At 40.6% G+C, this 15,464-nt stretch overlaps 2 protein-coding genes across 2 annotated transcripts in view; one reads left to right on the forward strand and one right to left on the reverse strand.

Annotated features, from left to right (window-relative positions):
* Positions 1-15,464, forward strand: part of LOC147128025 (protein yippee-like 5) — a 20,144-nt gene continuing 4,680 nt past the window's right edge. Inside the window, exons 1-2 of the mRNA XM_086019821.1 lie at positions 1-2,685; positions 5,003-5,139. The gene's annotated coding sequence lies outside the window, so the exon portion shown is untranslated. The remainder of the gene's footprint in view (positions 2,686-5,002; positions 5,140-15,464) is intronic.
* Positions 503-14,372, reverse strand: LOC147128026 (phospholipase B1, membrane-associated-like). Its single transcript, XM_086019824.1, has 42 exons — positions 14,102-14,372; positions 13,950-14,003; positions 13,823-13,883; positions 13,698-13,732; positions 13,424-13,508; positions 13,293-13,344; positions 13,133-13,198; positions 12,916-12,981; positions 12,764-12,825; positions 12,179-12,254; positions 11,157-11,258; positions 10,190-10,264; positions 10,040-10,111; positions 9,238-9,312; positions 9,071-9,131; positions 8,794-8,852; positions 8,270-8,343; positions 8,140-8,183; positions 7,945-8,053; positions 7,587-7,638; positions 7,323-7,403; positions 7,180-7,245; positions 7,016-7,116; positions 6,504-6,585; positions 6,311-6,415; positions 5,918-6,013; positions 5,757-5,828; positions 5,491-5,568; positions 5,193-5,253; positions 5,032-5,090; positions 4,854-4,921; positions 4,720-4,763; positions 4,048-4,147; positions 3,750-3,801; positions 3,595-3,675; positions 3,359-3,424; positions 3,184-3,278; positions 3,023-3,104; positions 2,746-2,850; positions 2,566-2,661; positions 2,403-2,477; positions 503-1,219 (listed from the first exon to the last, which is right to left on the reverse strand). The coding sequence occupies exons 1-42, from the start codon at positions 14,157-14,159 to the stop codon at positions 953-955; spliced, it is 3,270 nt and encodes a 1,089-aa protein (XP_085875950.1). The 5' UTR covers positions 14,160-14,372; the 3' UTR covers positions 503-952.

Raw genomic sequence — 15,464 nt, forward strand, 5'->3', positions numbered from 1 at the left:
ACTGGACAGCAAAATTCACAATTGGTGTTTGATCCTTGAAGCAGGAACTAATGTAAATAGAGTATAAATCAAAAGTGAATATATGTATACAAACATATTGTAATTGAAACCGGGAGTTTTATTGGTCGGTATGACTTTCCTCCTGAAAGGAGATGAGTCACTGTTAGCAAAAAAGGGGAAATCGCTAGATGAGCACTTTTCTATTCAGACTCTCGGCTGTTAAAAAATAAGTAGCTACGCGCATAGTTGTTGTCATGGCAATGAAAGCTGCAAATGGTTTAAGGGACACCAGGGAACTGTTTTTAAAAAAAATCAATATCTGCTTTAAGTCAAAAATACAATAAGGTACATAGTGCATGTATGGTTCTTATTTTATTAATACATTAAAAAAAAAAATACAAGATAACATTTAGACATACTGTATTCAAATCAATTATAAATGAAGGAAAGGTATACTTACAAAAGATTTCAATATGTATGATCATATATTTTACATCAATGAGAAGTACAAAAAAAAATAAACAGTATTTGCGCCCCGATTTGAAACGTTACATATTTTAGGAAATATGCTGAAATAATGATCTTAATTTTACTCACAAAAAAAAAAAAAAAAAATCTTTTGTATGAATAAGTGGACACAGGTTCATTGTACCTTCTACCGTCAAACGGAAGAACGTTTCTGCCTGTCACTATGCGTCACGTGACCGCATCATTTTTGGATCATTGAACCGAAAAAGGATCATTGTTTGCCGCACACTTTGATGACTTTGTTTGGTTCGCGGAGTCATTTCCTTGAAATGCAGCGGTAGAGAGTCGAGGTTGACAAATTGTAACTTGTTGCTTTATGTCCTGCCTGCTTTGGTCCAATTGAATTGAATTGAAATCCAATCCAATCCAAGCCCCGTCATTCTCGCCATCTCGCGTTGAGACGACTTCACACCAGTTAATTGCATTACAGTCCCGTTGCTTTCATTTCCACGGTCAACTCTTTCCCGCCTCTCTTATGGAGCACATAAGAGCTCAGGAACCAGGCGGCGGTGATGCCCACCAGTAAACTAACAAGTCCCACCACTACCGGAAGCCACAGCGGCTGGGCGCTCACGCACATGGGCGCGGGGGCGCTCGTGGCGCTGCTTGGCGATGTCGCGGTGGCGGAGGTCGTGGTTGTCCAAGACGGATGAGGCGCACTGTTGACTTTGGTGAAGATGAAGGGGCTGGCCTGTAGGCGGGTAGGACAAAAAGAAAAGAAAAAAAATTGGAATGTTATTGAATTTTGAAAATGTTTGAGCGTTTTGGAATGTTCTGAACTGCTATTTTAATGCCAGGGTGATATTGGGTAGTGCCTTGCGATTTTTCAAAAACTTGCGAATAAACTCGCTTCAGCTCATTTAAGTCAGCAAGCAAGCAGCAGTTGTGCGAAGGTTGAACGATTCATCGAAAGGAGGCTTCGAGCTGGTTAGTGCCACTCCCAGTTTCATTTTACTGTCAAACTAAACGTCAAACAAAAAGCCTTACAGCTTTTACACATATTTAGAACAAACACATGATTCGCCTCAGGAAAGTCTGATTAGCTTAATGCTAACAAACGCCATTGGAAACGTTTAGCATCCATCGTCACAGCTTTAGAAGCAACGGATATTTCAACACAAATGGTGGAGCAGCACATGTAGACAGATAGTATAACAATACTCCCAGCTGTATATTTTTTCGCCTCTATGAAAAATGACTAATTACATCGTCTTACTAAGTCACTCGCAGTAGTAGAAGAAGTGGTAGTATTCTTTGAGTCTGTTTTAAACTTGCTGGCGGCCAAGGCGGGCATATGAAAAGAAGCAGTACAATTCAGCATTAAATCATGATGCACAGACTGTTTAATTCTCCACAGTCTATTCAATTGTGCTAGTACTCAGTGTTTACAAAGTACAATACCACAGAGTGCTTTTTTTTTTTTTTTTTTTTTTTACTTTTTCATGACGAACGATTAGCCAAATAATTGATCATTATGCCCGTCGCCGAATCCCACCATGTTGACAACGTCCTGATACAAAGTCCTTCAATATCCCACTTTGACACAACCAAACAACAAGCAAAGAGGTAAGAATTTTTTTTTTCTTTCCATGTACTGCAAGTCTTCATCTTAACTTCCTGTTATGTAATCCATTGCCAACACTGCATAGTGCATCGTACACAAGACGCAACCTTTTTGAATTTATTGCATGTCTTTTACAATTGAATTTTATTGCCTTATTCACTTTGTATTATTACCTCATCCCTTTTCCGATTACGTGACGTAATCGACGCATTTTGTAGCCGTTATCGCGCCGACCGGCGACTGATATCAGAATTGACCTGATCTCATGTAAAATGCAAAAGCATCAATGCCCTTTGCGGTCATACGTTACCTCAGTGGGGCAGCGAATCTTGGAGCGGTCATATGTGAAGTTGTTGTAAGCCTGTTTCCTGCCTACAGGCTCCAACTAGCGGGGGGAAAAAAAGGAATAAAAAAATCCGTAACAAAAGGACAAGAAAATATTTGAAAGGAAGGTTGATGAGCGGGCTACTGACCATGTTATTCCACAGTGCGATGGCCATCTCAGCATGAGCTCGCTCACTGATGTGAAAACAGTCCACGGAGAAGAAAGTGGTGTCTGCCTCCCCTTCCTGGACAAACGGAAGGTAACCAAGGTAACATGTCCAATTTGCATTGGTTTTCATGATTTTCCGCATTGAACTGAATTGACTTACGCCGATATAAGGGATGAAGGAATTGTGTAGAAATGGCTGAAGAACAACAGCGAAATCTTCTTTCCCATCGTAACGAGACCCAGAAATAAGATTATGAATTTCTGCCTGTGAGGTGGGGGGGGGGAAGAATTTTTTTTTTAACACTTCGTCACTGCCAAAAACGTTTTCATACGTCTTTTCACATTGCAGACATTCAATCCTAGGAACTTTATATATATTTTTTTAATTTTTAAAAAATGTTAGGTTAAAAAGAGGGTCTGGAAATGTTTTTATATACCTGGTATTCAAGATTGATTCGTTTCATCTCCTCTATCTCTGGGGACTTTTCAGTCGGGTTGATAATACAAGGGCAGCTCGTTCTGCAAAAAAAAATACAACAACCAAAACACTCGATTTGCTGTGAAAGCAAATTCGACTGCATTCATTTTCAAAACAAACCTTTGAAGCAAGGAGCATCCCAGAGTGTTTTTCTGCACTTGTTGTAACGTGTCTATCTGCATTATCTCCACGAGATTGACCAACAACCTGGGGACCTGCGCGCCCACAAAAAATAGGCACGTTTTGAAACACCAGGAAATTAAATGAGTGAATTTGTAGTATTAATGCAAGTCACCTCTTGGTAAAGTTTGTCCAAAGCGAGCATCAGGTGGTGACTGTAATTACCGGGTGACAGATTGTTCTGCAGAAAAGACAAAAGGTGAAGTTGCGTCATCGGGTCTCGTGAATATTTTTTCGACTTTTTATTTGAAGGGATGACGCCCTGGCGATTAAACTGAACAATTGTGTATGGTAGCGTGGTTGCCATTTTGACAAAAAGAATCTTGTGAGATATTTTGTGAAAACACGTACTTGGTCAGTGCAATAATGGCAAAGGTCATTTCCCCCGACAAATACTGTCAGAAGTTTCCAGTCTTTGTCAAAGTTGACTTCCTGCATGACGGCAAACTGTTAGCGGGCAACAACAACGATCGTATGAATGTAAGTCATCTTGTTCCAGTTCTCACCTTGTGTTCTCGCATGGCTTTTATGAGAATTTGGATTTGGTTTTGGATGTCCCTGTGACAGATCAGATGCAAAAATGATGTAAGACAGCTACAATCGTAGAGGTGCTTTTTCATCTCTCTTCGCAAGTTTCCATCCCATTTTAAAGCTTTTTTTCGATTACTTATAACACAGTTAATATGATATATGGCAATGTGTGGACCCTAAACAACTCACATTTTGACAAATGTGTTCTTTTTTTTCTTAATATATAATTTTCTGCTCAGTTAGAGCCAGTGAGAAGTAAATGTTAGCACATACGAGGTCTTGGCTCCTGCTGCGGCCATGTTGAAGCCCTTCTGTCTTGAACCCTGACCTCTGGAGAAGCCCTTGAGGGCTGAGTTGAACTTTCTTAGGATGTCTGTGAGGATGTAGAGAAGAAAAAGTGAATTAAAAGGACAGTAAAGTTAAAAGGAAACAAAAAAGTGCTTTGTTTTTTCTTGTCTCATTGTAGTTCACAATTCTTTATTGATATTTAAGCATTGTGCCCCTTCATGGATGATTATTTGATAAATCCACCCAATTTTTTTTTTTATTGCGATTCCAGCAGAAGGTAGGGGACATGTTGGACCGTCAACTAACAGTCTATACGATTCGATTTTAAGTTACCGATTTTTGAGTCCATTTTTTAAAAATCGCTATCATGCTTATCCCTGCGCTAGTGTGTTGCTGCATCCATCCACAAACGCAATACGCAAAGATGTTTGGCAAAAGCGCATAATTTGATCTACACATTCAAAATTTGCTATGCATCTGGAATGGAAAAAAAATGTCAAGACATCATTTTTAAAACTAATTTAATAGAACCGATTAATCGATCGAGGGACTTGAATGGATTTTCGATTAATCGTCACATCCCTACAATATAAAAGAAGGTCTCAGGGGGCTTTCTAGTCACTAAAGCCAGTCCTTATGGTGTGGTGCTCAACATACTTGGTAGAGTTGTAACGGTGTCCAGAGTGCGGTCTCCTCCGATGCTGCGGGTGAAGGACAACAAACAGTGGCCTTAATTTTCAGTGTGGCTGTCATTCAGCATCTGATAGATGTTTTGGTTTAGTTTACTGTACCTCCAAGACACGCCTTTATATTCTCGACTGAGCTCCAACAGATTCTTGGCCTTAGCGCCAGTGCCAGCCTAGAAATGTTAGACCAAGTGACATTATAGATAGTCATCAGTGGAATTTCGACCGTCCAACTGACATTTTTCCACTCCTAGGAACCGGGGGGGGGGGGACAAAAACCAACCGTTGTGGAGTCTCCCACTGCTGCCACCACCTTGATGTCTGCTGGTCTGAGCTTGTGAACTATCAACATACGAGCAGAACATTGTGAACTCCGAAAGGCTCCTTCCAGGTAACGCTTCCCTGATTATCACATATTGACTGCGTGCTGATATGATCGCTCACCCGATGTTGGCACAGAGTGAGAAGGAGCAAAGTCCACACAGGAGAAGTCACTTCCCCAGTTCTGAATGAAAATAGATTTATATTTAGATTTTTTTTTTTTTTTAAATAGAAATCCATTGTGTATTTTTTGGTAAAGCCGTTGATTTAAAAAAAAATCGCTGTCTTCATCTCTAACCAAACAGTACATGTATATTTCCTGATTTTAGTGTACGTCCAAACATTTTACTACTGTTGTAAAGGTTACAAAATATTCTTGATGGGTGAATAGTTTGCCGGATGACGAATATAAAGTACTTACTGTATTTGGTGCTGGTGGTGGTGGAGGGGCAACATATGTATAATTGCTGTTGTGATACGTACGGATGAATGGGGACGTCTGTGAACAAACAATTATCTGAACATTAAAACACACTCGAAAGAAAAAAAAAATCTCACGGCACTTAACAAATATGTCCCCCCCCCCCCCCCCCAAAAAAAGTTACAACAAATGAAGTGAATGCGGATAATTTCCTATGTCACAACTGATGATGTCAGCATCGGGAATGACTCATGAAACTGTCCTACCTTTGACGGACATTTCAGTTGAATGTCCGTGCCAAAATCCTGAATGGACGTTTTGTTTCCGAGTGGCTCCAGCTGGTAAAGCAAATCAAAAAGAGAGAAGCACAATAAGCATCGATATTACTCAACGGGTTTCATATTGCAGAACGAGTCGTGCCGGCTACCATGTTGTTCCACAAGGAGCGAGCCATCTGTGTGTGGGCCTTCTGGCTCAGGTGGAAACAGTCGGCGCTGAAGTAAGAGCGATCGGGGCGGCCGTCCTGCGACAGAAGTAACATCGGCGTTTAACTGCGGCCTAATTGCAGACGTCGGTTACGGAATAGAATTGCTTGGTGTTGCTTTAATTTGGTGGCTAAACTCATAACCAAATTTAGTTGCCGTGTTTTAGTCTGCTTGCATTGGGGTCAAGTAGGCTGTGATCCACCAGATTAAATAGGATGGTGAAAAACGGCAGCTGTGTGGCTCAGCTGTTAATGTTACTTAATGTTGCGCCACCTAGCGGACTGGAGTAGAAAAGCATTGCAGTCAAAGATCGGTTTGCAGTAGAACTGACTGACCGGTAGTCTGGGAACGATGATTTCTCTGAAAAAAGGCTGGATGACCACAGTGAAGTCCGGCCGGGTGTCGTAACGCTCGGACTCGACCAGTTCATTCAGCATCAGCTGTGAGTCGGGGGACAGCGCCGACATTCAGTCGCGTTATTTTGTAGCGTCCGCTAACGTTGCCGTTTGACTTCCTGTTTTGTCTTACCTGGTATTGTTTGTTTAGTTGCTCCAGTTTTTCCAGTGAGATTGAGGCGGACTTCGGTAAAATGACACAAGGGCACAGAATACTGCAGAAGTGCAGAAAAAAAATCATAGTAATAATGCGTAGCATAATAAGAAGACTACATCAAATAGGCGCTGTCGCGTTAGCTCCATTAAATAAACTCAATGCCTTTTTTTTTCTTTTTTTTTTTTTGCTGCTCCTTTTTTTTTTTTTTTTAGATCATTCGCTGCCATTGACGGATTTACTTGTCTTTTCACAGTCAAGATATTCAATCCCAGGATTTTTTTTTTTTTTTTCCAAAAAGAATTTTCCTTCTGGGCATCATCTTGTATCTTAAACATTTTTTTTTTTCCCCCCCCCCAAAAAAACAACAACATTTATTTCGAGAAAAAATGTAGGTAACTTTTATGTGCATTACGAACACATCGAATCATTATTGGGCCCATTTTGAAGCTAGCGAGGGTTTAATTAAACCGTTGTGCTGCGATACTCACTTGACCAGCCAGGTGGGGCATTTCAATGTGGCGTCCAGATGCATTTCCCTCAAGGGGATAATGTGCAGGGGTTCGATTAAGTTGACGAGGGCTCGAGGCACCTGGCAGAGACGCTCTCCGTCAAACCACGCGGCCAAATCGCAGCGGCGGCGTGTCTACTTTACCTCTTTGTGCAGATAATCCAGGCTTTCTCTGACGTTTTTGACGTAATTCTCCACTGAGTAGAAGAGCTGCAAATGGAACACAATGAAGCAGCGGACTGCTTTTTTGGGGCTTTCTTTGAGCGGCGCGGACAGCAGGCACTCACAGAATTGTAGCAGTGGTCGCAGATGTCATTCCCACCGATGAACACAGTGATCACTTTCCAGTCGGATTCAAAGTCGATGCTCTGCACCGATGGCAAATTTTATGAGTAGAAACAGATGAGATATACAGGAATTATCATGTCAACTCCACCCATGTGGATTTTTTTTTTTTTTTTTTTTTTTTTTTAATTTAGAATTAGAGTTAACTAGTGCAATTTACGCGGGAGAATGTTTAGTTTTATTGCGGAACGGACTCGTGTACTCACGGAGTCATTCTTCATCCTCGCCACGAGGGCTCGCACCTGAGATTGCATGTCCCTATTTAACACACAAATAAAAAAAAATAATAATAATATGTGCAAAATATATATGCGATATACAGTGCATGCGGGGATAATAGTGAACATGAAAATTCAGCGTTGGTCGGTAAAACCCGTTTTAGCATGATTCCAATGACTGAGTTAGCTTCAAACACATTCAAGAAAAGGATTCAAACATTGAAATGAATGAACAATTTTACAGTATAATAGGTCGCCATGTGCTCATGAATTTACAACCCAGTCACGGCAGGATTGAAAATGAAACATGAAATGAGAGACTGAACTAGTATCCGGGAGGACTTACTTGCTTTTTGCTCCAGCGACAGCCTGGTTGAGAAAAGCCTGAGGTGTGTGTTGTTTCCCTCTCCCGACCGAGTAACCCGTCACGTTGGCATTAAAGTGCTTTAATATATCTGTTTGAACATAACAAAATAGTTTTTCGATGAGGCTTGATCTCCAGTGCAACTTTTTAAAATATAAGAACCATAAAAGCACTCACTGGGCAATGTCGTTACGGTTGTGAGGTTGTCATCTCCGCCAACACTGGACAAAACATTGAAATATGTTCATAACAGCCTAAAAATGGGAATTTCAAAATGGTGATTTCAACACGGCAAAGTTTGAGGCACCTCCAAGATAAACCTCGATATTGGGTCAGGACATCCAGAATGTTGTTTTGGCTGGATGGAATTCCGTTCCCGGCCTTGCGCAAAAAAAAAAAAAAAAAAAAGTTATTTTAGCATACAAGCTAACTAAATTATTCTTTCCACTCATAACGAATAACATACTCCCAATGGCATATCATCCATTGTTATAAAATTCTAGTTAAGTTACACATAAGTGATCAGGATCCTTAACTCATTCACTGGCAGACATTTTCAGACCCTCTTTTACCGTCACGTTTGAAAAAAAAAAAAAAAAAAAGTGAAAAAATATAAATAAGTTCCTGGGATAGAAAGGCTGGACAGTGAAAAGACAAGTAAATTCGCCAATGGCAGTGAATGAATTTGAAAAAAGTGCCCGATAAGTAATGATCAGAATGAGCCGTAAAAATGTCAAATATTTTCTCAGCGTATCACTTTAACACAACGTGTTCCCGTCTTTTGGACAGTCATCTGTTGTCAAGTGCGAGGCCACAATCGGCTTCACTCACTGTCAGAGAGTCTCCCACCGCAGCAACCACTCTGATATCGCCCGGCCTCAGCTCGTGCACTGATAAAACACAAAGAGCAACACTCGCTATCTGGGATTTATTAACTTCGCCGCGCACGTGTCACCGATTTGACAGGGCGGTCAACAACCGACAAGTATAGAGTGTGAGTACTTTTCACCACTGTTGCGATGCCTCGAATTTGCTACAATGATATCAAATCAGAGTTTTTTTTTTTATTTATTTTTTATTTTTTTAAAGAAACATTTGACCCACTTACCAGAGGTGGGTGTGGAGTCGGAAGGCCCCGTGTCCTCACAACGCATCGGTGTCCCTGTGTTCTGAGCAGACGCACACAGCGCATCCAGAATGAGAATTAAGCAAGAGGCGCACAACGCCGCCTCGACAGCTCCCATTTGGCTTCAAGTGACACAAAAGACACCTTACAGGATAGGTGAGAGGAGAGGCGTCGCTGCCGTGATTTGTAGGAGAGTTTCCCGCCGTCCTCAGGAAGGGACGGTCCTTGAAGGTGGGGGGAGGGGAGGGGGAGGAGGATGGGCAAAGAGGGGGGATATAATCAGGATCAGATATCATGTAGAAATCCTTTAGAGAGAAAATCTTTTTTATTTTTTATTCATCTTTTTAATAACCTAGGGGTGTGCAAACTTTTGTGCTAAAGAGCCAAGATGGATTTTTTTGGTGGCAAGTACGGCAAATAATTTCAAATAATTCAAGGGATGGACAGTGTTTGTAAAATAATGTATTTGAATAATTAATCATTCTGTTTTAAACTGTGTTCCTAATTGATTTAACTGTAATTATGTAACCAACTATTTGATGAAATAAAAAAAATGTCAGCATTTGAAATGTATTTTTAAAATATTTTTCATTCTATTAATTGCGATAAATAATTATCGAATTCAATAAATGAATAAAATACATTTTTAGCTACCCAATTTTAGCGGGGGAACAGCTAAATAAATCCGCCCAATCATATGGCCTGAATAATGTCAACGCACAGTGGGCCGAATTAAATGTGCCCACTATTGCTCTTATATCACGGAAACATAAAATTGACCAGACTTATTAATAATATAAACATTAAGTGTGATAAAGTATCATTTCCTTGATTTCATTGAATACCAAACAGATAACAGTTATTCATTTTACTTGATAGCCCTAACCGAATCATCCTCCGCCTGGGGGAAAAAAAAAAAAAAAAATCCCCAAATAGGGAGCACGTACTCACCACAGTTGGACATCGCAATGCAGCGATGTTCCCATTGTCGCCTGTGTCGCGTTTGTCACTTGCGGGCTGCAGCTGAAAGGCACGTTCGACACAACAATGGCAGAGCGTCGCTGGATAGAATTTTGCTGACACTTCGGCATCGGGCCTCACCAGGTTGCTCCACAACCGCACCATCAGTTTATCGGTCTCGCGTGACGCTCGTGACTCGGAGAGACGCTTCCCGGTCTGCACGGAGGACACCGATGAACATTGTGCCGCTCGCATTGCTATGTGTGCTCGTCACAAAACGGAGTGATTAGATATCAGGATGAAACATTTGGTCGGAAGTAGAAACGTTGACGCTAACAAGATCTCACGTCACCGGGGGAATGACAGAAACGTTCGACTCGTTATTTTGTGTCGCTGTAAAGTCAAGGCAATGCGGGATGATGTGATGAATGCTATCAGCGATGGGGGAATGAAGCTTCATGAAACACTTGTGGTATGACTCCTCAAGATGGTGATCTTGGTTTCAAGATAAACGCTATTGCAATGGAAATGTGTTGGATTTAAATCTAAAGCAAGAGTGCCAATCGAAAGGAGGCAAAAAGTATCCAAGTGCTTCATGAAGCACTTCATGAAGCTTCATTTGTTGAAGCTACATGCTACTATAGCATCAAAGCCAGGAGGGTGTTGTTTGAAATTTTTTTTTTTTTTTTTCCAAAATTCCACAATCACGCCAGTAAACAGTGGCTGTCATGGATTGCTACTCACCAATTTACAGTCCTCATTTTAACAGTATGATAAAGTAATGGTTTGGGCTATATTTTCTTTTTCATTTGTATTTATTTTTTTATACACTTTTTTTCACCACGACTCAACTACAATCCTATAATACTCGGTGATACCGTCCGAGAATTGCACAGAAAACGTTTTATTTTAAACGATTGATTAGCCTGTTCTGAACCACACTAGGGCGTTAACTACTTGAAAACAGATTGAAATTTAATTCTCCGAATTCCTTAAACCTGAAACGAACAGCGTAAAAACAAATAGGATTATCAACAAATACTGGATGGTTCCCCGGGTAACCAGCTCTCTCAGCCTCGGTGACAGACGACGAGATGAAAGGACTCACATGAGCAGGAGCGAAGTGTCTGACGAGCGGTTCATCCTGCAGGATGACACTGAAGTCGTCTTTGTACCAGTTTCTCGTCACCAGGAGCTCGTACAAAGATGCCTGAAACGTATCATACCTATCGCGTATCGTGACTTGCTCCGCTTAGAAAATGTCAGCACAATAAAATGAGTATTTTTGACCACGCCTCTTAACCAATTTTTCGGTAGCTTTAACTCATCAGTATGTTTGGCTGAAAATTTCCTCCACCCATTTCGCTGGGTATTAATAACCCAACATCGCTTCTTTCAAAAAGCCAATAACGCCGGTCCTGAGTATTTTATTTGACAAAACTGGGATTCATTTGGACAAATCATGCAAAATTGTCAGTGTAGTTGCGCAGCTCTGCATCGTTTGCTGCAGTGCTCGAGCGGCTACCGCTACCCGCGACAAATTCCTTGCCAGGTGATTCCGAAAACAGAGCAAGAAACTGCTGGCTAAAGTCGGGGAAGGACCCAATGTAGTGCGGATCAAAGAAAGAAATGAAATGTGCCATTGAATTATCTATGTTCTTTGCAGAAGCCGTTCCCTTCCATGGTAGCAAATAAAAGGACTTTGTGTAATGACATAGTCAGCCCTTTTGTTCTGATAGCGTCACAATCAAGTAGCCTCGTACACGCGTATCATCACTTTCTTTACAGATGAAAACACTCTCCGATTGTGCAAATGCAATAAATGCAAAGCGTTCGTGTCACATGGCGCGTATGTCCTTATGAAAAATATCAACGATATAAAATTGAGGTATACGTGATGAATTATTAACTCACTCACTGCCAATGACGTATTTATTTGTCTCTTCACAGTACAGCCATTCAATCCCAGGAATTTCTTTATATTTTTTTCCCCCCCAATTTTGGAAAACGTTAGGGTAAAAGAGGGTCTGAAAATGTCCGGCATTGAACGAGTTAAATATTGAATCGGTAAAACCGACGGGAGGAAACTAACGAGCTAAAAGCAGAAGAATGGACCGAGTAGTGACAAACCTGCAGGGCATGAGTCAGCGTGGCTTTCAGAAGCCTGACCTCTCCGCCTTGATTTGGGTCCAAACATGGACATAACCTTTCATGGAAAAAAATAAATCCATTCCTCAAATGACAGAGTATGTAAATGAGATCATCAACAGATTATTCCATGACAGTTGTTTTTTCTTTAGTTTGCTCTTTATTCTACTTATACTAGTCGAGTATAAAGCTTGTATAGCAGGGTAGCTTATCTCTCCACTCAAAACAGCTGAACACACAAATATGACTGCTGGCAACAAAAGTGTGTACACCCCTAAGTGAAAATGTCCACATTTTGAGAGCGATAACATCAAATTCAAAATACCTGATCCCCATTCACACCTGAGTTCTTGTAACGCTTTTGAGCCAAATTGTTAATTGGGATCAATTTTTACCTTCTCACATTGGGGTGTACTCACTTTTGTTGCCAGCAGTTTACACCGATTACTTTCCATCATTGCAAAGTGTCATTTACTCCGTGTTTTCGAGCAAGATATAATAAAGTACAGCACCGTGTGTATAAATATGTGATACTGTATTTCAATCATGTGTTAATTAAGCACCTACTTGCTTTGGAAAGTGTCCCTCTCTCCATCCCATAACGCAACACTGACCAGAGTCCGCTTCAGCTGCAGCGCAATTGGACAGTCAGACAAATCAAGGAATCAAGCGTGAGATTATTGATAACAGGAGATCGGTTGATATCATGCCAACCAAACCTGAGCATGCAGCAGCTGTAAAGCGGCGTCCACCTCGCTGCTCGCTGATCTGATAACGGCCTCGACCTGCAAGAAACAAGCACGACGTGAACCTTTTTTTTTTTTTTATCTCTTAGCACTCATCAAACACGAGCTCTGCTTTTTATGGCCTCTGCTTGCTTCATGTCTCCAAAGGCGCTGACTGTAATAATTGGTCAAATGACTATGGTGTCCGTACCTCCTGCTGGTCACATGCACAGAACTGGTCCACTGGCACGAAAAGAAGCACCAGCTTCCAAGAATGCTGAAAGAGAAAAATCATCAGGAAGGAACTTGAAAATAAATGGGGAGGAACAAATGATACAATTTAAAACTCGAGAGCGCATTATATGACATGCCTGTTTGTTTTGGAGACGGAGGGATGCTTCTCTTGCTTGCTCCAGCAGGTTGCTACAAGCGGAACATTTCAGCAATTGAAAGCAACATTGTTTTGAGATATTGTCCGATGATTTTAGAGGTGTATGTTTACCTGTCTCTTCCAAAGTGAGGGGCCTTTGTGTCTGCTTCTTCCAAATGAGTATCCATCAGTGTAGGATTGAACATGCTCATCAGCTCTGAATGGTTGGGGGAGGGGGGGGGGGCGTACTTTTGTCAAAATGTACTTGTATCTGTATATTACATGGAGTGTTTTATCTGCGTCGTGTAATGAGGTACGATGGTGAACTACTGTTTATTATTGGAACATGCGTTCTAACGAGTAATTCAAATGTGCACATTTCAGTGTAGAAATGTTGAACATTTACCCTGAAGTCTCGATACCACAGCGGACAACTCGGTGCTATAGAGAAAAAAAAACATTTTGTGTTTTGTGTGTGTCAATAAACACAATTAGCAATGCTAAAAAAAAAAAATAATAATAATAGGTCACCTGTGCATGTGCAGTCCAATGGAGGTTAAAACCGCAATGTCTGCAGGCTTTACACTGTTTACTTAAGACACAAAATCATATTTGATTATGCCCCTATTCAATATATTTTATAATGCGCTTTTAATACCATTCAGTGGGGGCTGCTGAGAGTGGAGCATCTCATCACACGGCAGACCATTTACTAAAAAAAACAAACAAACAAAAAAAAAACAAAAAACAGAAGATATTTGTACAGCAAAACATATACATACAAAATGGTATATCAAAACAACAAGTGACCTGTTGCCCAGGAGAACTTGAGGAAGGTGGCGACAACCAACAGTGGAATCATCTTCATCAAAAATCCTGTTTTTCTTTTTCCAGAAATGATTCTTATAGATCGTCTCCCCCGAAGTGCTTCTTCTAGGCGGTTAGTTGCCGTATGCCTATTATCAGTTGTACCTGACCATAGTCGATGACAGGTATCATAAATATGTCCAAAGGGGGTGGGCCGGACTCACTTGTTCAAAGGACATCATTGAAGAAGTGAAACAATGACTCTTATGAGAACCTTCATAAAACGTTCCGGCCGTTATTAGTGAAAGTGGACTCATCGAGCAATGATTGTGGTATCTCATTACCGTTTCCATGTTGTGAGATATTCACAAATACTGTGGTAATATCAGAGGTAACACTGTATACTAACTAGTAGCTAGGTTTACTGGGGGAAAAAGTGAACGAATAAATAATTTAAGAGTGCCAAGTAATGGTGGTCGGAAGTGTAGCTGTGACGCTGTGTCTTGACCTCCGCTGCGGTCTCGCCACTTTCCCTGCTGACTGTTTGACCTTGAGCGTTCGCCTCCTCACATCGTGCCATGTGAGAAAAGTATTATCTTTATTATTCGCTATCCCTCCACTTAACTTGATGCCGCCGCATTAGATTGCGGCACAGACTTTCACATTCTGCACATTTTCAATTGCCGTAAGCCTTCTCTCAAAGGTTCAGATATATAAGAATTTTATATAAGAAAAAAAAATGGTTTCAAAGGTGAATGCACGTGTGTGTGTGTGTGTGGTGACGCTCTGATTTCACGCATTCAATCAGTGTTATAAAATAATCTGCTCACCTTTATGGCATCATCTCTTACGCAGCTGATGCTACATTGTCGTGACCCTTGACTATCTTGTCTGTTTGGAATGCTAAAGGAGAGGTCAAACTAGTTAAGAACCAACTGATTTGTAGCAGGTTTCTCACTCCTGACATAGAATATTTTTAACCATTCCACTCAATGACTGATCATTTTCATCATATTTTGCTTCAAAGCCCATTGACAATTGTGTGCCAGATTCATTTTTTTTAACTAGCTCAAAAGTGATTTTTGTTTGAATGCCAAAAATTCTAATCAAAATATAAAACAATATACAGTACGGTGCTTGAATGGTTAGCACTCATGTGATTTTCATTAGCTATAACCAATAATGATCAAAATTACAAAAATAAAATCTTTAAATGTGTAACTCTGTGTGTATGTTTTAATTACATTTTCCACTATATTCTAATTAATTGAGTAGCAGCTGTATGGAGGTAAATTTGGTGCAAAAGTAACTTGTGCTTGTACCAAGGAAATTTGTACTTGTAACAAGGAAATGTAAGAAATTGGTA

The sequence above is a fragment of the Filicampus tigris genome, chromosome 20 (assembly GCF_054856515.1).
Source record: "Filicampus tigris isolate MCC_2025a chromosome 20, RoL_Ftig_1.0, whole genome shotgun sequence".
NCBI lineage: Eukaryota > Metazoa > Chordata > Actinopteri > Syngnathiformes > Syngnathidae > Filicampus > Filicampus tigris.

Excerpts from the sequence above, each read along its gene's own strand:
- LOC147128026 (XM_086019824.1), bottom strand. The coding sequence starts at position 14,159 with ATGAAGATGATTCCACTGTTGGTTGTCGCCACCTTCCTCAAGTTCTCC. Across the intron at positions 13,509-13,697 it reads TGTGGTATCGAGACTTCAGG|AGCTGATGAGCATGTTCAAT; the intron begins GTAAATGTTCAA and ends CCAACCATTCAG. Across the intron at positions 13,345-13,423 it reads CCTCACTTTGGAAGAGACAG|CAACCTGCTGGAGCAAGCAA; the intron begins GTAAACATACAC and ends TTCCGCTTGTAG.